The sequence below is a fragment of the Neofelis nebulosa genome, chromosome 8 (genome assembly GCF_028018385.1).
Source record: "Neofelis nebulosa isolate mNeoNeb1 chromosome 8, mNeoNeb1.pri, whole genome shotgun sequence".
Taxonomy (NCBI): Eukaryota; Metazoa; Chordata; class Mammalia; order Carnivora; family Felidae; genus Neofelis; species Neofelis nebulosa.
Genome location: NC_080789.1, coordinates 58,384,295 through 58,405,029, shown reverse-complemented (window position 1 = coordinate 58,405,029; position 20,735 = coordinate 58,384,295). Strand labels below are relative to the sequence as shown.

The 20,735-nt window shown below is 54.8% G+C and overlaps 2 protein-coding genes across 11 annotated transcripts; one reads left to right on the top strand and one right to left on the bottom strand.

The window, feature by feature from the left end:
- Nucleotides 1–1,372: 1,372 nt before the first annotated feature.
- Nucleotides 1,373–8,626, top strand: LOC131519321 (solute carrier family 26 member 10-like). Of its 8 annotated transcripts, none has more exons than XM_058742212.1 (18): nt 1,377–1,882; nt 2,367–2,477; nt 3,043–3,200; nt 3,377–3,541; nt 3,799–3,951; nt 4,684–4,766; nt 4,913–5,060; nt 5,194–5,307; nt 6,011–6,088; nt 6,182–6,277; nt 6,694–6,800; nt 6,911–6,980; nt 7,053–7,169; nt 7,306–7,339; nt 7,419–7,501; nt 7,592–7,653; nt 7,782–7,888; nt 8,204–8,626. In XM_058742212.1, the coding sequence occupies exons 1-18, from the start codon at nt 1,540–1,542 to the stop codon at nt 8,623–8,625; spliced, it is 2,451 nt and encodes an 816-aa protein (XP_058598195.1). In that variant the 5' UTR covers nt 1,377–1,539; the 3' UTR covers nt 8,626. The 8 variants fall into 8 exon arrangements, with proteins under 8 accessions (XP_058598196.1, XP_058598194.1, XP_058598197.1 ...); XM_058742217.1 differs by having other exon boundaries at nt 1,385–1,882; nt 7,592–7,646; nt 8,204–8,337; XM_058742211.1 differs by having other exon boundaries at nt 1,374–1,882; nt 6,011–6,277.
- A 278-nt stretch (nt 8,627–8,904) lies between these two features.
- Nucleotides 8,905–15,995, bottom strand: B4GALNT1 (beta-1,4-N-acetyl-galactosaminyltransferase 1). 3 transcript variants are annotated; one of them, XM_058742224.1, is made up of 11 exons: nt 15,571–15,995; nt 14,737–14,955; nt 13,999–14,163; nt 13,771–13,877; nt 13,261–13,301; nt 12,279–12,459; nt 11,156–11,263; nt 10,839–11,029; nt 10,234–10,374; nt 9,734–9,974; nt 8,905–9,148 (listed from the first exon to the last, which is right to left on the bottom strand). In XM_058742224.1, the coding sequence occupies exons 2-11, from the start codon at nt 14,952–14,954 to the stop codon at nt 8,931–8,933; spliced, it is 1,611 nt and encodes a 536-aa protein (XP_058598207.1). In that variant the 5' UTR covers nt 14,955; nt 15,571–15,995; the 3' UTR covers nt 8,905–8,930. The 3 variants fall into 3 exon arrangements, with proteins under 3 accessions (XP_058598207.1, XP_058598206.1, XP_058598208.1); XM_058742223.1 differs by having other exon boundaries at nt 11,165–11,263; nt 15,571–15,796; XM_058742225.1 differs by lacking the exon at nt 15,571–15,995 and adding an exon at nt 15,354–15,441.
- Nucleotides 15,996–20,735: the final 4,740 nt, after the last annotated feature.

Here is a 20,735-nt window from a genome sequence, read left to right as displayed (position 1 = left end):
ACTTGGGACCACTGGAAAACCCTAGTTCCTAGATGTATATCTTGCCCTTTCCCCAGCCTTTTTCTCCCATCTCTCCATTCTAGACTCCATTGGGAAGTCCAGTGTGGTCTGACTTCCCACCATTCCCCCAATACCCAGATTCTAAAGCACTAAATGCCCGAGTACCTTTCCTTCTGAGGCCTCCAGGTTCTGCTGAGGGAGAATGGAAAGGTGGAGAGGAGGCTGGGAGCTGTGGCCCTTTTCAGCTTTGGATCTCCTTCTTTTTGCGGTCTGTGAGGTCATAAGGCATATCCATCGTGAGCAGGAAAGGATTCTTCTTCAGGCCACAGACCCAAGATGCAGAGCCCACAGGGGCCTTCACCCTTCCCTACTTCTGGGACAGCCCCTGGGACAGAGAAAGCCAAACACGCCCGAGATCCATGTTCAGATGCCCTATCCTGGGTCCGTGGGCATCCGTGTGTCCACTGTGTCCTTTGTCCCCTGGGCTTGGTCACGTGTACTTGGGCTTCCTCAGCAGACAATAGGCTGCTGGGGTGGGAGGGTGAGGAGGAGCAGGAGCCTCCCTGTGGGCCTGAGGTCCCTTTGGCCGACAATGGGGGGAGGGACCTCTAAGGGGGGGGGGACAGGACGTACAACCCAGATAAGACTTCTGGGGAACAATAGGAGGAATTGAAGAGGGGAGACCCACCCTCCCTGTACCCCACCCCCAGGGCTTTGGGGTCAGGGACTGGGGACCAGAGGGTGATGGGGAGGGGTGCCAAGCATTCTTGTAAATGGAGGAGGGGATAGGGAAAATAGGATTCTGGAGCTCAGAACCTCTGTATCTCTTGAGGGACCACGGGTACATGAGGTGGGTGCATGCCCCTTTTGAACTTAATTTAACCACAAATATAAGTTTTTGAGGACCTACTTTGTACATGTAGCTGCGGCCCAGCTCAGCAGTTTGTGACGCTTCTCTGCCCACAGAGCCTCTTACACTTTCTTGGGGGCAAGCTGTGCCCCGTGAGGATTTGGGTCTGGGGTAGAGGTATGTGTGTGTTGTGTGTGTGTGTGGGGGGGGGGGTGGGGTGGGGGCGGGGGCGGCATCTTCACCTTTTGGGGAGGGGGGATGCAGAGGCTCTGGGAATGACAGGTCACAGCGGCCCAGCCAGCTATCTCCTCCTAAAGGGCCGATGCGAAGGGAGCCGGGAATGAGGAGGTGGGAATCAAAGGCTTACGAGTGGTAAAAAGTGGGTGTTGGGTGTTGAGAATGCGCTGTCTTTTGGCTTCTGTCTCTGGTCCCTACACCTTTCCACACCCCCTCCTCCGCCCCGCCCTAGCAGGCTCCGGAGCCGGCGACCCCGCCAAGGACGTCTGAGGAAACGCCTAACACAGAGACGCCCGCTCCCGAAGCCTTTGCTCTCTCCCGGCCGTTGAAGGTCCCCAAGAGAGGGCGCCCTCCGGGGCTGGATTGGACCCTGCTTTATGGAGGCGGGACTCAGGGCTAGCGGGTGGAGGGCTATTTAAGACTAGGCGGGGTTGGAGGTGGCCAGGGGCAAAATGAGTGGGCTACCGGGCGCCGGGACCAGCCCAGACCTGGGAGAGGCCTCCGACCTTAAGTTCCCTCTGGGCGCCAAGTTCAGGGAACCTCTCACCGAGGCTCGGTTCCAGCGGCTCTTCGGGGACGCAGAGCAGGCGCCGGAGCTACTCGCGGAGCCTCGCTCGTCCCGACTGTGCAGACGGTGGAGGCGGTTGGCCAGCGCTTGCTCCGGGCCGGGGGCGTGGCGCCTGCTGCGGGCGCGGCTGCCCCCGCTGCGTTGGCTGCCCCACTACCGCTGGCGGGCCTGGCTGCTCGGGGATGCCGTGGCCGGGGTGACCGTGGGCATCGTGCACGTGCCTCAGGGTGAGCGGCCGTAACGCTAGCCTGTCAGCGGCCCAAGCTCGGGGGCGGGGGGGGGGGGGGGGACGGGGAGGAGGATGCAGGAGCTGGGCACCTGGGAGCGAGGGCTGGGTTAGGGTGGACGAGGGTTCGGAGACAAGACTGAGACCACGTTCTGGGTAAGGACCACGGAGCTGCATCAGATCCCCACCCCCAGCCCCCTTCATTTGCGCAATCCTTCTAGAAGTCTTGGACACGTTCCGGGTCAGGGAACTGGAGAGAAGAACAACCCCTGCCCCCTACTCCCCGGAGGACTGGGCCGACACGGATCTGTGACCTTGTCCGCCCCACAACCTCCCACCTCCCACAGAGGCCTGTTAACCCCTAGGTTCCCTCATGTGGCATGATTCAGCGTCCCCATGCCAGCCTCTAAGAGTGTGGGCGCTAGTCACCTTTCCCCAACCCCACACACAGACCCTGAAGATCATCCCTTTCATTTCTCATACAGGCATGGCTTTTGCCCTCCTGACCTCAGTGCCTCCAGTGTTCGGACTCTACACTTCTTTCTTCCCCGTCCTCATTTACACCTTGTTGGGGACTGGTAGACACCTGTCCACAGGTGAGTAACCCAGTGACTCCTCTCCTTCTCTGTAGGGTGAGAATGGATGGGGGTTTGAGACTTCGGCCCTTGGAAGCTCCTTAGCTCTTATTCCCCTCCTCCCCTCCCCTTCTTCCCTTCCGCCTCTGTGGCTACCCTGCCAGGAACCTCGGACCTAGGCAAAGCTTGCTGCGGGTACCGAGTGGGTGCAGAGAGAAGGGAGTTTCCTCAGAACTTTTCTTCCCCCATGACATTTGGTTTAAATGAACATCTCCGGGACTTGGAAGAGGGAAGAAGAGATGCGCGGTCACCCAAAGGAGCGCGCAGTCCGCGGGCGGTCTGCGGGAGCGGACAGTGATGCAGTTAGAGGGCAGTTTTTGCCCGCCGGTGCGCCCTTCTTTCCTCCCTCACCGCCGGTTCCGGGCTGCTGCACGGGCTCTCGGCCCCACCGTCTTCATCGGAGCAGCAGCCTTCCAGAAGAGCGGGGTCTGACTGCAGCATCCAGGCCCGAGGGCGCGAAGCCCGGACGGTCGCCGCGCCCCAGGCGACACAGCTGGTGATCTCTGCGTTTGTCCCCCGGCCCTAGGAACTTTCGCGGTACTCAGCCTCATGACAGGCTCGGCGGTGGAACGGCTGGTGCCCGAACCCCTCGGGGGTAACCTGAGCGGAATCGAAAGGGAACAGTTGGACGCTCAGCGGGTTGGGTCGGCTGCAGCCTTGGCCTTCGGTAGCGGGGCGCTGATGGTGAGGGAGGACCCCGGGGGATCCACACTGGGGCCGGGGGAACTGGGCCAGGAGAGAGGGAGGGACAAGTGTCATGCGCGGGTCTAGGCGGGAGAGGTGCGCGCAGCAACTGGCGCACTGCGCTCTGGCGAGTCCACTCCTCCTCCTGTAGTGATTGCGCATCTTCTCCCCTGCAGCTGGGCATGTTCGCGCTGCAGCTCGGCGTCCTGTCCACCTTTTTGTCGGAGCCGGTGGTCAAAGCGCTGACCAGCGGGGCCGCGCTGCACGTGCTCGTGTCCCAGCTGCCGAGCCTTTTGGGGTTGCCCCTCCCGCGCCAGATTGGCTGCTTCTCTCTCTTCAAGGTGGGGGTGGAGAACGGCCGAGAAGCGGCTTCTAGCGGTCCTGGGAAGAGGGAAACCGGGAAAGGAAGGACGGCGAGTGGAGGGATAGAGGGTGACGGGGGCGGAGGAAAGGAGATTAGAACCACGTGGCTGAATGAGGGGCGCTGCGGAGACGGAAGCCCTGATGGGAGCCGGGAGGCCTTGCCTTGGCCGGGTGGGTCCGCTCTGAGGGCAGTCGACCCCGGCCCCGGGCCCTCGATCACTGCCCCTGCCTGCAGACGCTGGCCGCTGTGCTGACCGCGCTGCCCCGGAGCAGTCCGGCCGAACTGACCATCTCGGCACTCAGCCTGGCGCTGCTCGTGCCGGTCAAAGAACTGAACGTGAGATTCCGAGACAAGCTACCCACCCCGATCCCGGGGGAAATCGTCATGGTGAGGATGGCTCCCGGGTCGCGGTCCCCTGAACCACACAGACCTTGCCGGTCGGGTAGGAGCTGGCCGCTGCCGCCCCCTCGTGGAAGGCAGCGAGCTTACAGAAAGAGGTCCTGTGCACACGCGTACCTTTCCAGGCCTCTTCCCAGAACACTGTGACCCTGCAGAATCCCCCACCCACACGGTCCCACTTCTCTGGCAGAGCCTCTTCTAGACCTCTTAGAATGCTTTCTTCCTGCTTACAGCGTTCCCTTGAGGTGTCGCTCGCCACAGCACCTCCACTGCTCTCCCCCTACCGGGTCCTTCACTGTAATTCAGTTTCTCTCCCTTCCCACGCCCACCTACATCTCTCTCTCTCTCTCTCCCCCTCCGCCGACTAAATAAGTGTTCCACATCTCCACCCATACGCGGGAGATCCCTAGATCTATCCCAGTGTCCTACTTAGAATGGCTGGGTGTACTTCCTGATATCTACCATCCCTCATGGGAGCGGAGCACCTCTTACTTCCTCCAGTCCATCTCTTACCACAGCCTCAGGTATACCTCATTCCTTTCCCATTCCCACTCTCCTTCACTCTCAGTTGGCTGTCATCCCAAACATATCCCAACTCCCCCAATTGCTGGGCCCCTGCAAACACCTAATGCTGCCTTTTAATCCTCTCTCATGTGAAGCTTTCCCCGGCCTCTTCCAGGAAGCTCATCTTCTGCCGTGCTCTAATTTGCTCTTTCCCAGGTGCTTCTGGCCTCTGTGCTGTGCTTCACCTCTTCCCTGGACACAAGATACAACGTCCAGATTGTGGGGCTGCTGCCTGGGGGGTAAGAGAGAATCAAGACACCAGCCTGCTATTCTCAGACTGCTCCCACCCACACCTCCTCTTGGCCTGTCCCGCCCTATTTTCTCTTTCTTCCCCATACCCTTCTTATACACAACCCACCCTCACCATGGATCCCTCTCTCTCCAGATTTCCCCAACCCCATCTTCCCGACCTGGCTGAGCTGCCCAGGATTCTGGCTGACTCACTGCCCATCGCCCTGGTTACTTTTGCTGTGTCCGCCTCCCTGGCCTCCATCTATGCAGACAAGTATAGCTACACTATTGACTCCAACCAGGTGTGACTTTGACTGAAGACCCCAATTGCATTCAGGAGACAACTCCCTAATCTGATGTCTTCCCTCACCCGCCCCCCCCCCCCGCCCCATGCCTTTGTCTCTCTCTCCTCTTCATCTGACTGCATCCCTCCAGGAGCTCTTGGCACATGGTATCTCCAACCTCATCTCCTCCCTCTTCTCCTGCTTTCCCAACTCTGCCACTTTGGCCACCACCAGCCTACTAGTGGATGCTGGTGGGAACACACAGGTAAGAGCATGTCCTTGGGTGAGAAAGGGGGTGGGTATTAGGTTGGGGTGGTGGTGGAGAAACAGGTGGAAGACTGGTAGATAGATACCTGGGGGGCAGCTGTACAGAGGAGAATGATGAGGGAGAGTGAATGGGGGGGGTGGTTTCTAGGTAGGAGAGATAGAAGGTAACAAGGCTCCATTAAGACCTTGGCAGACTCTAAGCACTGAAGAAGCTTACAGTGCCCATATGTAGTTCACAATAAAAACAATACTAAACTGTCATATAAATTTGAAAGACGAAATTCTGACCCCCGCCCCATGAGGACATTTTCTTTTAAAAAGAAATATCACATATGAAAGTCTCCCCCTAATATTTCTGCTTTCCTACTTTGCTGGTGCCCCAAGAAGGTGGTTCCCTGCTTTTAGGGTAATGCAACAGTGGCTTTTAAGGTGGACACGGGCTACAAAAATAGGGAAGTTGAGCTACGTCTAGGTAGAGACCGGTGAATGACAGGCATTTAATTGGGAGAGGGGAAAGGTGGATGTGAGAGGCAGAATACCAAGAAGGGAGTTGAAGACTGAGGAACGCTTCATGGAAAGGGGATTTGGGAGGAGGGAGACTTCCAAGGAAGCTGAGGCAGAGTGGGGCAGGCAGACCAGCTCTCACACAGGGGTGAGTGAGGTTCCCTTCCTTCTCCGCATCCATCCCTCCTTCTTTCTAGCTGGCAGGTCTCTTCTCCTGCATAGTTGTCCTGTCAGTGCTGCTGTGGCTGGGGCCCTTCTTCTACTATCTGCCCAAGGTGAGGAACAGCGGAGGCATGGGGGTGACTGGGGGTGGTGGTGGCTACATTCTAGGACATTGGGGCAGTCAGCTTGCCTCTTCTGCCCCCAAGGCTGTCCTGGCTTGCATCAACATCTCCAGCATGCGCCAGATGTTCTTCCAGATGCAGGAACTTCCACAACTATGGCGCATCAGCCGCATGGACTTTGTGAGAAGTGGCAGCATTACCCCCAGATTGCCCCCTCCTACTTGCCAGCATCCCCAGCCTCTGGCCTAGATTGGAGCTAATTGTTCTGGTCCTAAATGCTGCAGCTCCCCTCCCCCTCCAGTCCCCCCCAACATGCATACCTCCTAATCCCATTACTCAGAGACACGGTGGAGAGTGGGGTTTGAACCCCTTCAGACCTGAATATTTGTAAATCCCCAGCTGGCACAAGGTCTGGGGTGATTACATTTGGTGTATTTCCCTTGTTGGGTCAATTCTGTCCCTTCTGTCATTCTACCTTCTCCTGGGCTATCCCTCCCTCTCATTTGTCCTGGCAGTCACTGCCCCTGGACCTCCTTCCCTAGCAGCCATGGCCTGGCATTTCTCCGGGGCATATCACTCCCATCCATGTCCTGCAGGCTGTATGGATGGTCACATGGGTGGCTGTAGTGATCCTGAGTGTGGACTTGGGCCTGGCTGTAGGCGTGGTCTTCTCCATGATGACTGTGGTCTGCCGCACCCAGAGGTGGGAGTAGAGATGAGAGGAGTTGGGAAGAGGGGTGGGGAGAGGACAGGTGCTTGGGGTGACTCTCCAGCCAGGCCAGGCTGGGAATCTGACCCCAGCTTCCTGCCCAGGGTGCAGTGCCTGGCACTTGGACTTGCTGAGGGGACGGAGCTCTACAGGCCACTCGAAGAGAGCCACAAGGTGGGTGGGCCACAGACAGAGAGGGAAGGGAAGATTAGGCCCAGATGTTTTTCTGACCCTCTGACATCTTAGCTCCTCAAGGTCCCGGGGCTCTGCATCTTGAGATACCCAACACCGCTCTACTTTGGGACCCGTGGGCAGTTCCGCCGCATCCTGGAGTGGCACCTGGGGCTTGGAGAAGGACGCAAGGTGAGAGGCTTGGTCAAAGGGGAGTGTGGCTTCTCTGGGAGTGGGAGGCAGGTGCGGCTTCTCAAGGGGATCATTGTGCTTAAGGGGCGCACGCTCATGCTTGTGTCTTGTGGTGACTGCCCTTCTTTACCCACAGGAGACTCCCAAGCTAGATGGCCCACCTGATGCAGGTGAGATGGGGTGACAAGGAGGGAGATTTGGGTGTGACCCATGGAGGCATCTGGGTACGCTTGCCTTCTCCCATCCTAGTTGCTGAGCCTGTCAGAGTGGTGGTCCTAGACTGCAGTGGTATCACCTTTGCAGATGCTGCTGGAGCCAGAGAGGTGGTACAGGTGAGGGACGGGGTAGGTTGAGGAGAAAGTCTCTTTATCCCACGCATGCCTTCTGATGTGGGATTTAACCCCCTTGCCCCGCTTCTGCAGCTAGCCAGGCGATGCCGAGATGCTGGGATCCACCTTCTCCTGGCTCAGTGTAATGGTGAGAGGTGTGGAAGACCTGGGGACGGGGGGGGGGGGGGGGGGCGGATCGGGGGGAATAGCTGGATGCTTGAGGGAGGGAAAAGGACGCAGTGTGGATTTAAGATCTAAGAGCCTGACCTGCCTCTCTACACAGCCTCAGTGCTGGGGACACTGACCCAGGCAGGACTCTTGGACAGAGTGACCCCAGAGCAGCTGTTTGTGAGTGTCCAGGACGCAGCTGCTCATGCCCTGGAGAGACTGGTGAGGGGGCAGTAGGAACCGGAGTGAGATCCAGGAGGCGCTGGGGTGGAGCAAGTGACATGTGAGTCAGTGGCTGAAGATCTAGGCAGAGGGTTTGGGGAAGGGGGCCGAGAAGGAAGCTGGAGGAAGAAAGTGGGGGGATGAAATGATTAGCCAATTTAAGGCTAAGCTAAGGAGACTGGGTCCAGCTCCGCATGAAGAACTGAGGAGCTAGGGTTTCAAAGTGGGGTGGTGTGCCCCCCAGAAGACTGCCAAATGCTGAGAGAGGGAGGAGGGTACCTAATCTACTCCTGACAGGTCCCCTCTCCTTTCCAGGAGCCTACAGGTCCAAAGACATGCACAGTGTGGGTCTGACCCGGTCATTTGGAGCGTGGAGGGCCCCGACAATATGTGTGCGAGGAGTCTCCTCACTTCATGTAACTAATAAAACAAAGCTGAGAGCCACTGGGGTTCATGAAGTGAGTCTGGGTGTCCACACGCCGGCCCTTGGTGCCCCTTTCTCCATGCCCGCGGCATTGCAGAGACACAACTACAAATGGCTTTCACTTGTGTGTTCACCGGCCCCCGCCCCAGCTCCGGAGTCACTGGTTCTCTCCATAGGGGTGGGGCTGGAGCCGGTGCACAGAGTCCTGGATCCAGAGATGGGGGAGGGGGCACAGCCCTGGGAATACACGTTGGGGGCTTCCCCATCCCCTCAGTCCCAAGGAGATGAGAGTATTTCCGTTTTAGGTTCTTAGAGTCCCCATGGGCTTTTTGGCACTTGGAAAGTGACCCCCCTCCCCCAGTTCCTGCCCCATGAGAAGAGGGTTGGGGGGAGGACTTGGCACTGGCCATGGGTCGAGTTATGGCTCCATCGCATCGCTGGGCACTCGCAGAAAGGAGGAGTGTCACCAGGACAAGCCCCTATTTGGGATCAGATTCTGAAGGGGATCAGGGACTGTCAGTGGAGTAGTCACTGGGTGGTGGGTGGGGTTTGCTAGAAATTCCTGGCAGGGACAAGGAGGCAGGCCCAACCCGAGAGTTGGAAGGCCCCGAGTGGCCATCATTCTGCGGTCATGCACTGCAGCCGGTGTTTGAAGAAGAGTAGGCGGTGTTTGGCCACCTGACTTTCATCCAGCGATCCTGGGTAGCGGTACCGGGCATAAGTCTCTGCCCCCACATCCCTTGAGGTCCAAGGCAGCTTCAACTTAGATGCATGATCCACAACGACGTCTGAGCAGGAGCCCACCCGCAGGGAACCAAGCCCGTCCAGGAAGAATTCTGGCAGTGGAGGGAAGGGGAGTACACAGTGAAGCGTCTGAAGGGCGCAGAGGGCCGACCCTTAAAGGGAGAACTGAGAGTTGGGGTACACAGGCTGCACCTGCAAAGACTCCTTTTGTGAGGGCCTTGGGCTAGTCAATTCATTTGGGTCCTAGTTTTACTCTTATGTAAAATGAAGTCAATATCCTTACTTTGTGTTTTGAGAGCATACCCCCATCCTCCCCAACACACACCTAAATAAATGTTCAATAAATGCTGAACAGGCCGCTCCAGGAGTGTGGTCTGAACCAGGGGAAGCGGCTGGGACTGGACTCAAGGTCTGACAGTGGTGGGGGAAGTTAAAGGCCGGCTAACCCAGTAGCTGTACTGGGCTTGGAGGTTTAAAGGGTGTGCGGGCCAGGAGGGAGGGAGCCCTGTCTCTTGCCGGGGCGCAAGGCTTGGTGAATTTTCGCAGAACTCTCCAGGGGCCCCGGGTGCCAACCGTGGGCTCCACTGGGGTGGGCGTAGGAGTACCCGCTGCCTTTGGAGACTCGCCCAGAGCCCCGCGGGGGTCTCTGCCCGGGGCCGGGAGGGGACGCCACTCACCCAGATGCGCCACGCGGCTGAGCCGCGGGTCGAAGCCGACCTCTCGCACCTTGTCGGTGCGCGCCAGGAAGAAGTTGACCACGCCGTCGGTGACCACGCAGCCCGGAAAGCCGACGAGCTCGTGGTGGAAGCCGCGCCTTTGCCGGAGGCAGTTCCCGCGGCCTGGCGCGCCGGGCTCCACGCTCAGCAGCTGCCGGTAGGTGGTGGCGAAGCCGGAGATCTCGCGCACCGCGCCCCCGACCTGCGGGGAGTGGGAGGTTCGCTCCAGGCGGGACGGGGACTGCCGGCAGTTAGATCCGCGCTGCCCCTCCCTCGGGCGGTTTCCCGGCCGCGTCCTCTCCCGCTCCACCCCCGCAGGACCCAGATTGTCCCCCAGGCTCCCTTTGTCGTCCTCTGTCCGTCCCAGGGCCGGCCGCTCTCAGCCGGGTCTCCCGCGCCGCTGCTTTAGCTTGCTGGAGTCCCTCCTTCTCCCACCCCACGTTCCGCGGGCCCTCCCTTACCAGGTCCAGCGACGTCCGCTCCAGCACGTCCACAAGCCTCTCCAGCCGCGTCCTCGCCGTGAAGACAAAGTCGTCGTCCACCCACAAGACGTACTTGGTGGTTACTTGGGATACGGCCAGGTTCCGGCCTGCGAACCAGCCCTGGGGGCAGGGTACATACAGTTAGTGAGGCTATAGAGCTAGGACACAACCCCTCTGCCACCTTTCCTCCTCTCTCCCGGCGCGTCTCTAAACTTTCCGGGACCTACGAGTGGCTCAGAGCTAGGCAAAAAATGCAGTTTCCCAACTGCCAGGGGTAATATGTCCCTGTTTTGGGGGAGGGTGTTAGAACGCATTTAATTTATGCGTGCATTCATCCATTCATCCATCATCCATTTATTGAGCGCTCCCTAGGTGCTAAGCACATTCTAAGGATGCAGCGCGAATAAGATAGGCGCGATTCCTCCTCCCACGGAGCTTATTATGTTCCAGGAATCGCCGTGATTCACAGGCACCAGTAATTCTGAGGCAGGTAGTCCTGGAATCACCACTCCGGTGACTTCAGACTTCAGGCCTCTGTCTCTCGGCGCCCTCTGGCGCGCGGTTCAGCCTTGCTGACTGCGCACCTTGCCAAAAGGCATGAGATAGTGCTCGATGTGGGGGCCACTAATGCTCTCTGGCTTGTCGCTGTCGTCGGCGATGACCACGGTGACCGTTGGGTAGAAGCGGCGGATGCTGGCGATGAGCGCCCGAAGCCGATTGTAACGAAGGAAGGTCTTAGTGGCGATGGTGACCAGGGCGCTGATATTGTACTGGGCTGGGAGTGAGGGACAGGGTTAGGTGCAGAGAAGGAGAGTGGAAGTGAGGAGCAGGAAAACATCTCCCACGTCCTCCCTCTCCCAGCTTCTCCCCACCAGGCCTGGATTTAGGTCCTTGAACGCACCAGCCTCACCTCCCTGGGGTAGAGACCCAGGTGGGTACAGCCGAGGGTTGGGTGGGTGTCTTATGCGGATGGTAAAGGCGGCCTCATGTCCCTCCGTGGAGAACCGGACTGGGAAGAAAGGACACCAGACATGGTCCTTAAAGTTGGGACAACATTCCCTTTTCAGCAAATCACTATTTAAGTGCCTACTCTGTGTACCACTTTCCTGAGCCCTGGTGGACAAGAATGCAAGGTGTTTACCTCCATTGCACTAACACTCTAATGGGTGGGAGAAAGAAAATTAAAGGTTTAATTTTTTTTAAATGATTTAATTAAAAGCTAACCTTTATTGAGCATTTACTATGTGGCAGGTACTTTTTAAGTTTACCCTAAATATATGAACCCACTTAACCTTGACAAGCCCCGTAAGGTAGATTCCTGCTACAGAAAAAGGCATAGAGAAATTAAGCAACTGGTCTACATTTACACAACTCTTAAGCAACAAAGCTGAGATAGGAACCTAGTCGTTCTGGTTCTAGGCTAAGTAAATAAAATTCAGATACTGGCAAGCATTGAATGGAAAATAAAGCAAGTAATGTGATAGTGAAGAGGAGACATTTGAGCTGAGATCCAAGTGACAAGAAGGAGCCAGCCATGCAAAAATCTGGGGGAAGAGCATTCTAGGCAGAGGGAACAGCAAATGCAAAGGCCCCAAAGAGGGAGCAGATTTGGTGTAGCAAGCCTTGGAGAGAAGGCTGTGTTGTGCCTTTTTTGCTAGAGGAGACATGGGAGCTCTGGGACATGAAGTCCCTTGCCCTCCAGTAAGTAGTGGTTTGGGAATAGAGCTTGAGCCTTCTGGCTCCTGGGGCAAATCACTTCCTGGGGCCCCCATGGTTGGCCTGAAGAGGGGACACACCCGAGGCTGGAGGCTCGGGTTTCCCTTTGGCCTGCTCTGGCCCCAGATGAACAAAGGCTCCTTCTCTCCCTCTCTGGCCCTGCTGGCCTAGCTGAAATGCCCATTGTGTGACTGGGCAGCTCTGGCCTTTGCCCGAGTGTCTCCCACACCCTTTGCCATTTGCCCAATTCAGCCTTTCTGGGCTCTCTGTTGACCCAGCCTGCCCCTGCCTCCGCCCAGACCTCACACCTGTGTCTGCTGTGTTTGCCTGGTAACTTCGGCTGCTATAAGTAACCAGTTGTAGCTGCCGGTTGAGTTGGTCCAGCCCTGGGCTGGCGAGGGTGAGATCAGGCTGCCCCTCTCCAGTGAGAGTCACTCCCGTCACTTCCCCGGCCACATCCCAGGTGCCCAAAGAGGCAGTCAGGTTCACCTGGGAGAGGGGTTGGAGAGGACAGGGTTAGGCCTCAGACCTGCCTCTTGCCTCCCTGGTTCCTCCATCTTTCTGTTGGCAGCCCTGTCTCCCTCCAGCATCCCATTTCCCGCCCTCTCCCCCGCCCCAAGTTTATTTATTTATTTTGAGAGAGAGAGAGAGAGAGGCCGAGAGAGATTCCTAAGCAGGCTCCGTGCTGTCAGTGCAGAGTTCCACACAGGGCTCTCAATTCCAGCAACTGTGAGATCATGGCCTGAGCTGACACCAAGTGCCGGTTGCCGGGCACCTGGGTAGCTTGTTGATTGGGTGTCGGACTTCAGCTCGGGTCACAATCTCACGGTTCGTGAGTTCGAGCACCATGTTGGGCTCTGTGCTGATAGCCTAGAACCTGGAACCTGCTTCTGATTCTGTGTCTCCCTCTCTCTCTGCCCCTCCCTGCTCTCACTCTGCCTCTCTCTCTCTCAAAAATAAATAAACATTAAAAAAAAGAAAGAGTTGTTTGCAGGGTGCCTGGGTGGCTTAGTTGGTTGGGCGTCCGACTTCGGCTCAGGTCATGATCTTATGGTTCGTGACTTCGAGCCCCGCATCGGGCTCTGTGCTGATAGCTTAGAACCTGGAACCTATTTCGGATTCTGTGTCTCCCTCTCTCTCTGCCCCTCCCCCGTTCAAGCTCTGTCTCTGTCTCTCTCAAAAATAAATAAACATTAAAAAAAAAAAAAGAGTCATTTGCTTAACCTACTAAGCCACCCAGGCGCCCCTCCCTCCATCCTTAGTGTCCGCCTGGCCTCCCCAGCCTCTTACCTGGTAAAGCTCCTGACCAGAAGCTGCCTGCAGGCTCAGCCCTAGGAGGAAGGAGAGGGAATCAGAATCCCAGACAGCCTTGAATTCTTCCTCACTTTCTCTTCTCTCTTTCACCACACACAGCACAGACCTTCTCACCCATCCCTCTTTGTTGAGGCCACAGCAGGGCACATTTTGGGATGCAGCCTATGGTAACTGAGTTTTCACTCCTTTCCATCAAAGCGATAGCTCTTTATGGCCCGCCCCACCTATCCACCTAATCTTTGGTCAGTCGGCAAAGAATAGATTCTTTCTCCCAAGCCTCTCCAGTTACAGTCAGCTGCAGTTCCTGAGGACCCTACAGTTCCTTTGGTCCTCACCCCCTGCCTCAGGAAACCCCTTCTGCTCTCAAATCCTGCCTTCATCAGAAGCTCCCCCCGCCTCTTATTCCAATCTTCCTTAGCTCTCCCTCACCCAGCCTTGAGCTCCACCACCCCCAGAGTGGCTTAGGTCACCCCCAGACCCCCCCACCTGGCACCAAGATGCTCCGGAGGGGCTGGACCTCCACACCCTGCAGGGGGTATTGAAGAGGGGAGTTGGCAGGGGCTATGAGCAGCTGGTCAGCAGCAGACTGGCTCCTGGCAGTGGAGGACAGAGAAGGAATCAAGGGCAGAGGGGCTCTCCTTCCTGTCACACCCTCCCTCCAAGCCTCGAAAGGCTCACCCTCTGCAGAGACATGCCCTCTTTTTCAGCTGGTACCTTGAAAGGAAGGCCTGGAACTCCTGCTCCCTGGAGGCAGAGGCAGCCCTCAGCTCTTCAGGGTCAAAGGCCTTCGTGAGGTCAATGGCTCGGAGCTGCCTTTGGAAGGGGAAATGAAAGCTCCCTCCACTGGCCTCACAACTACAGTTGTTCCCAGACAGCCGCCTGGAGGGGGGATGAAGGGTCATCAGAGCCCCGCCATACAGCTCCATACATCCCGCTAAATATTAACATGGCGCCCCACACCTTGGCCCTTCGACCTTGCCCATCCAACGTCTGTCGCCTTAAACACTGCTCTTCAAACAGCCCCCAGGAGAGGAGACCCCCAATGGGACGACCCATCCCCTAAATCTGGATTTTACAGAGGTGTAGAAGAGGGCCAGTTGCTAGGATTTCAGAGTTGCCTCCCCACCATTCAGGACCCCACCTGGACTCTCCTTTCTGGAACCATCAGGACATCAGAAAGTCTTTCAGGCTCTCCCCTGCCTGCACACCCTCCCCTCCCCATCACCATGACAAGGTTCAGGAAGGAGAGATTTTGTTTCCTCAGCCCAAGATTCACAAGCAGTCCCCCCACCCCCCTCCCTCAACCAGTCAGGAGAACTGAGGCATCAGAGCTCAGCAGTGCAGGAAACAAAAGCTCCCCAGCCACCACCACCCCCAGCCCACCCCCCCAGCACCCCCCCCCCCCCCCCCCCCAGTGAGCGCCGCCCTGCCGCCACCACTCCTGGCACTCACCCCACCACTTGCTCCTTTATCCTGACCGGGATGTGTGCATAGCGGGGCTCAGGCGAGAGGTCTGGCAGCTCTGGTCTGGAGGGGCCCTGCAGGGGCGTCCACAGCGCAAGAGGTGCCCGGAGGCCCGGAGCGTCCCGGGTGCTCACGTACAGGAGCCCCAGAGAGGCGCAGGCGAGCAGCAGGACCAGCACGCAGAGGGCCCGGCGGCCCAGCCGCATCCTGGTGGGCGGGAGGGGTGGGAGGGTGAGAAAGGTGCGGAGGGGAGGCGCGGGCTGGGACCCCGGAGCCCCGCGGTTCTGGAGGCTCCAGTCAGCTCCCCGGGAAGCTCTCCACATCTCGGCGCGCTAGGATTTGCACGGAGAATCGTTGCCCCCGGCCCTCCTCCCTTCACTCCCGGGGCCTCGGGTCTCCCGGCCTCCTTTCTTCTCGCCCTCTCCCGCATCTCGGTTTCCTCTCACGCCCGAGGCCTGGCATCTTGATGCAAGAGACCTTTGCATGCGGCGGTTTCCTCGCGGCCGCGTATAAGTAGGAGTGCAATGCTTTCTTCGAGCAGCGGACGTCCCCTGGCCCGCCGCCCCCTGGCCCGCGCGTCCCCCACCCCTCGGTCCGAGCATCACCTGGCCCCCAGTGGGCTGCACAGGGCGGCTCCACACCTTGCTTGTCATGAAAAATGCAGAATCACGCCCGCGCCGTTGGATGCCCCCGGCGGAGGTGACCGCGCGAGTGGCCCCGGGGAGCTCGTGCAGGGGAACGGGGGGGGGGGGGGGGGGGGGAACGGCGAGCGCGCCGCCTCCAGCCTCCAGCTCGGGCCCCTCATCCTGCCCGAGCACTGACCTGTCTAACGCTCTAAGGCCGCCGCAAGATTTCGGTCCGGGCTGCGCCAGGCTCTCAGCCCCGGCCTGGGGGTCTTCATGGGGCCGGAGGCGGCCTGATCCGGGCACCCGGCGTGAGCCTGGGTCGGGGGGATCCTCCTGCCTCTCGGGCTCGCCCAACCCCTCCCGCCTTCGGAAGCTCAGGGCTTTGTAGACCTCGGCGCTGGGTGGGTGGATCTGGGCGTTTCCTGTGGGGGTGGAGAGCAGAGTTGAGAAACCGCTGCGCCCCAGCTCCGGAAACAAAACTGGGGGTCCCCGGCACCCTGTCCCCCTTGCCGGGCGGGGCGGGCTCAGGCCGCCGCACGGTTGTCCAGATCGCGGCGCGGAGCGGCTCGGCTCCCGGCTCGTTGCGGCGGAGGCTCCGGCTGAGCGCGGTGAAAGCGAGCGCCCGGGCGCCTTCTGGCGGACGCAGAGGACATTGCGGGGGCGCTGCGAGAAGGTCCTTCTCCCGACCCTCCCAGCCCTTCGCTGGCAAGCCTGGCATCTCAACAGCTTGCCCCAGTCCCATTCTATTCCCTATACCCACGGAGCCTCGGTCTCATCCAGACTGTAGGCTACGATACTTGCTATGGGAGGAGATGGAACAGGCGCCCTACAGTCCCATTTCAAAGGAAGGTTTGGGTAGTGAGGGTGAGATAAAAGAAACCAGACTAGACCCCAGACAAAGAAGATTTTGCCTGGCTGACAAAGACAGGTTCACACCCTCCCTCCCATCCTCGCCTCCCCCGTCCCAAATCCTCTAACACTCCAGAAGTAATTCAGTGCCTTTTCCCCTTGAATGCTTCTTGTTGCAGACGTGCAGAGGAAAGTGGTTAGGTTGCCTGTAGGTTGTTTTTTTTTTTTTTTTTAGATGAAATTTATTGTCAAATTAGCTTCCGTACAACACCCAGTGCTCATCCCAACAGGTGCCCTCCTCAATGCCCATCACCCACTTTCCCCTCCCCCCGCCCCCATCAACCCTCAGTTTGTTCTCAGTATTTAAGAGTCTCTTATGGTTTGCCTCCTTCCCTCTCTGTAACTTTTTCCCCTCCTTCCCCACCCCCTGGTCTTCTGTTAAGTTTTTTAGGATCCACATATGAGTGAAGACATATGATATCTGTCTTTCTCTGACTGACTTATTTCACTTAGCATAATACCTTCCAGTTCTATTTACGTTGCTGCAAATGACAGGATTTCATTCTTTCTCATTGCCAAGTAGTAGTCCATTGTATATGTAAACCACATCTTCTTTATCCGTTTGTCAGTTCATGGACATATAGGCTCTTTCCATAATTTGGCTATTGTTGAAAGTGCTGCTCTAAACATTGGGGTACAAGTGCCCCTGTGCATCAGCACTCCTGTATCCCTTGGGTAAATTCCTAGCACTGCTATTGCTGGGTCATAGGGTAGATCTGTTTTTAATTTTTTGAGGAACCTCCACACTGTTTTCCAGAGCGGCTGCACCAGTTTGCATTCCCACCAACAGTGCAAGAGGGTTCCTGTTTCTCCACATCCTCTCCAGCATCTATAGTCTCCTGATTTGTTCATTTTAGCCACTCTGACAGGTGTGAGGTGGTATCTCAGTGTGGTTTTAATTTTTTTTAATTAAAACAATTTTTTTTGAGAGAGAAACAGAGTTCAAGTGGGGGAGGGACAGAGATAAAGGGAGACACAGAATCTGAAGCAGGCTTCAGGCTCTGAGCTGTTAGCACAGAGCCCCGCGCCGGGCTGGAACTCACCAACCTCCAGATCATGACCTGAGCCAAGTCAGATGCTGGAACTCACCAACCTGGAGATCATGACCTGAGTGGAAGTCAGATGCTTAACAGACTGAGCCACCCAGGCACCCCAAGGTTGGCTGTAATTCTGTATGCAAGCATTAGACCCATAGACTCCCTTCCCTACTTCCGGATTCATGACCCTACCTATGGTTCCATGGTTCTAATAAAAGATGTGTCAAGGTCAAGTAGGAAAAAAAAAAGATACAATAAATATGGAGCATAATGAAAACGTCAGTGGGAAGGGAGGATAGATTGTTGAATGAATTGTATTCAAAGAAATGACTAATCAGATGGGGGGAGTGGGATTCTCACCCTCTTTATACCAAAATAAATTCCCGATCTATCAAATATTTTAATATTAAAAATGAAACCAGAAAAGTAGTAAAGGAAATCATAGAGTTTTTGTGTTTTGTTTTTTATAAACTTAGAGTCCAGGAAGAGATCTCTAAGCAAGATATAAAAGGAATAGTAATAAACTTGCATATATAAAAACCTCGAGTGCAGGAATTCTTATAAACAAACTTAAGAGATAAATGACAAACTGAAAAAAACCTTTCCAACACGTGAGACAGATAAAAGACTGTTTTCCTCAAGAGCTCTAAAACATCAGTAAGAAAAAATGATCAACTACTCCCAAATGGGCAAAAATTATGATTAGGCAATTGACAGAAAAAGTGATAATGGCTTTTAAATATTTGAAAGTATACTGGACCTTATTCATAATAAATGAAATGCAAATTAGAACAACAGTGAAATTGTTAAAACAAAATTATTGCAATATTATTGACTGTATTCCCTGTGTTGGGCTTTTTATCCCCATGAGTTATTTCTTTTATAACTGGAAGTGTATACCTCTTAGTCCTTTTCACCTATTTCACCTATCCCCCAACCCATGAAATGTTTTTTGATTACCAAGTTAGTGAAGGTCAAGGAGTTTGCTAACCCACTGTATGGTCAAGTATGTGGAGAAACAGCCTCTGCCATGCACTGTTGTGAGTGTAAATTCAGAAACCTGAACATGTGGGCATGGCTTTGGGACTGGGTCTTGGCAAAAGTAGGAGGGAATTTGAGGAGCCTCAGTGAAGACCAAAGGCTATTAAAGAGCTTGTTAGAAGCCAGATGGCCTTTAAGGATGTCGCAGTTGTAGGGAAGTAGGGAAAGAAAGAAGCTGAAAGAAAGGAGGTCTTGTTATGTTTGGCAATGCTGTCACCTACGGGTGGGTGGAAGACAGAGACTTCACCAAATGAATTGAAGCTCTCACTGAGAAGATTCCTAAGCAGAGTGTTGAAGGTGTCATCTTCTTGTTGCTTACAGTAAAAATAAACAGAAAGGGATAAGCTAAAGGAAAGCACATTGGGGCCCCTGGGTGGCTCAGTCGGTTGAGCCTCTGACTTCTGCTCAGGTCATGATCTCACGGTTCGTGGGTTCGAGGCCTAGTGTCGGGCTCTGTGCTCACAGCTCAGAGCCTGGATCCTGCTTCAGATTCTGTGTCTCCCTTTCTCTCTGCCCCTCTCCTGCTCACACTCTGTCTCTCTCTCTCTCTCAAAAATAAAAAAACATTAAAAAAAAAAAAAGGAAGCCACATTAAACAAAAAGGAGCTGGGCCTTGCTGGGTTGGAAGATTCCTAGCCTCTCCAAGGACTGATGATGGCACAATTTAAAAAACTCAAGAAAACAGGACCCGAAAATGCTGCAAATACAAATCCATTGTTAAGAAAGACCTAAGGCGGTGCCTCGGGAAATGGTTTAGTCTAGCAAGAGGACTTCTAAGATGTTGTCTGTCAGCAGTCTATGCAGAAGCCCAAGGTGAATAAAAGCTTATATCAATAATATTTGTGGATATGGCTTTCATTTAATGAATGAGTTAGCCTCAGTAAGATTCAGAGGAGACCCATAAATATTTTAAAGAGATGTGTTTGCAGAATTTTATTGGGGATACGCTTATTCTCTTATCATCCTGATAGAATACATGTTTGCTGTTTCAAAGCCCCAAGTTTGTGATAATGTGTTACATAGCAATAGAAAACGAATGCCGAAGATTATATAACACTGAGAATAAATCGTCTACAACTATACACAATAACTCATAATGCTGAAAGAAAAAGCCAAACACAGGTTACATTCTGTATGATACTATTTATTAAAGTAGAATACAGGCAAAACTAATGTGTGATATTTGTAGTAAAGATCATAATTGTCTCTGAAAGCAGGGGTGGGGTAGGGAATACTATCTAGAAGGGGCTAAAGGAAGTCGGGTCCTAGTAGTAAAGTTAGGTTTCTACATCTGAGTGCTGATTATGCGTGTGCGTGCGTGCGTGTGTGTGTGTAGAGAGAGAGAGAGAATCATAAAACAAATGTGAGAGGGGCGCCTGGGTGGCTCAGTCGGTTAAGCGGCCGACCTCAGCCCAGGTCATGATCTCGCGGTCCGTGAGTTCGAGCCCCGCGTCGGGCTCTGTGCTGATGGCTCAGAGCCTGGAGCCTGTTTCAGATTCTGTGTCTCCCTCTCTCTCTGCTCCTCCCCTGTTCATGCTCTGTCTCTCTCTGTCCCAAAAATAAATAAACGTTAAAAAAAATTAAAAAAAAAACAAATGTGAGAATACTGTGGTGAAGCAGGATAAAAGATATGTGAGAACACGCTCTATGTATTCTCTCAAGTCTTAAAGTTTGAAATTATTTCAAAGTAAACATTTAAAAAGAAAAAGTCTTGCTTTTCCACTACTTTAGTTGAAAATGAACACCTATTTAGTAATTGAGTTATGGTCTGAGAAATTGTTTCAGTACATTACTGTCATATTTATAAAAATTAACAATTGAAAATTAAGATTTTTTTTTATGTTTTATTTATTTCTGAGACAGAGACAGAGACAGAGTGCAAGCAGGAGATGGGCAGAGAGAGAGGGAGACACAGAATCTAAAGCAGGCTTCAGGCTCTGAGCTGACAGCATAGAGCCTGACACAGGCTCGAACCTACAAACTGTGAGATCATGACTTGAGCTGAAGTCAGATGCTTAACCGACAATTAAAAATTTTTAATAATGACATTATAATATGAATTTAGAATTTCTGTTTTTATTAAAGATTTTATCACTACACCCAACATATCACTACACCCAGGCTCAAACTCACAACCCTGAGATCCAGACTCTACTAAGATAGCCATGTGCCCCAATAATTAAGATTTTCTTTTTTTTTTAGTTTTTATTTATTTATTTAATTTTGAGAGAGAGAGAGAGAGAGAGAGAGCATGAGCAGGGGAGGGGCAGAGAGACAGGGAGAGAGAATCCCAAGTAGGCTTTGCACTGTCAATGTAGAGCCTGATGTGGGGCTCGAACTCATGAACCGTGAGAACATGACCAGATCAGAAACC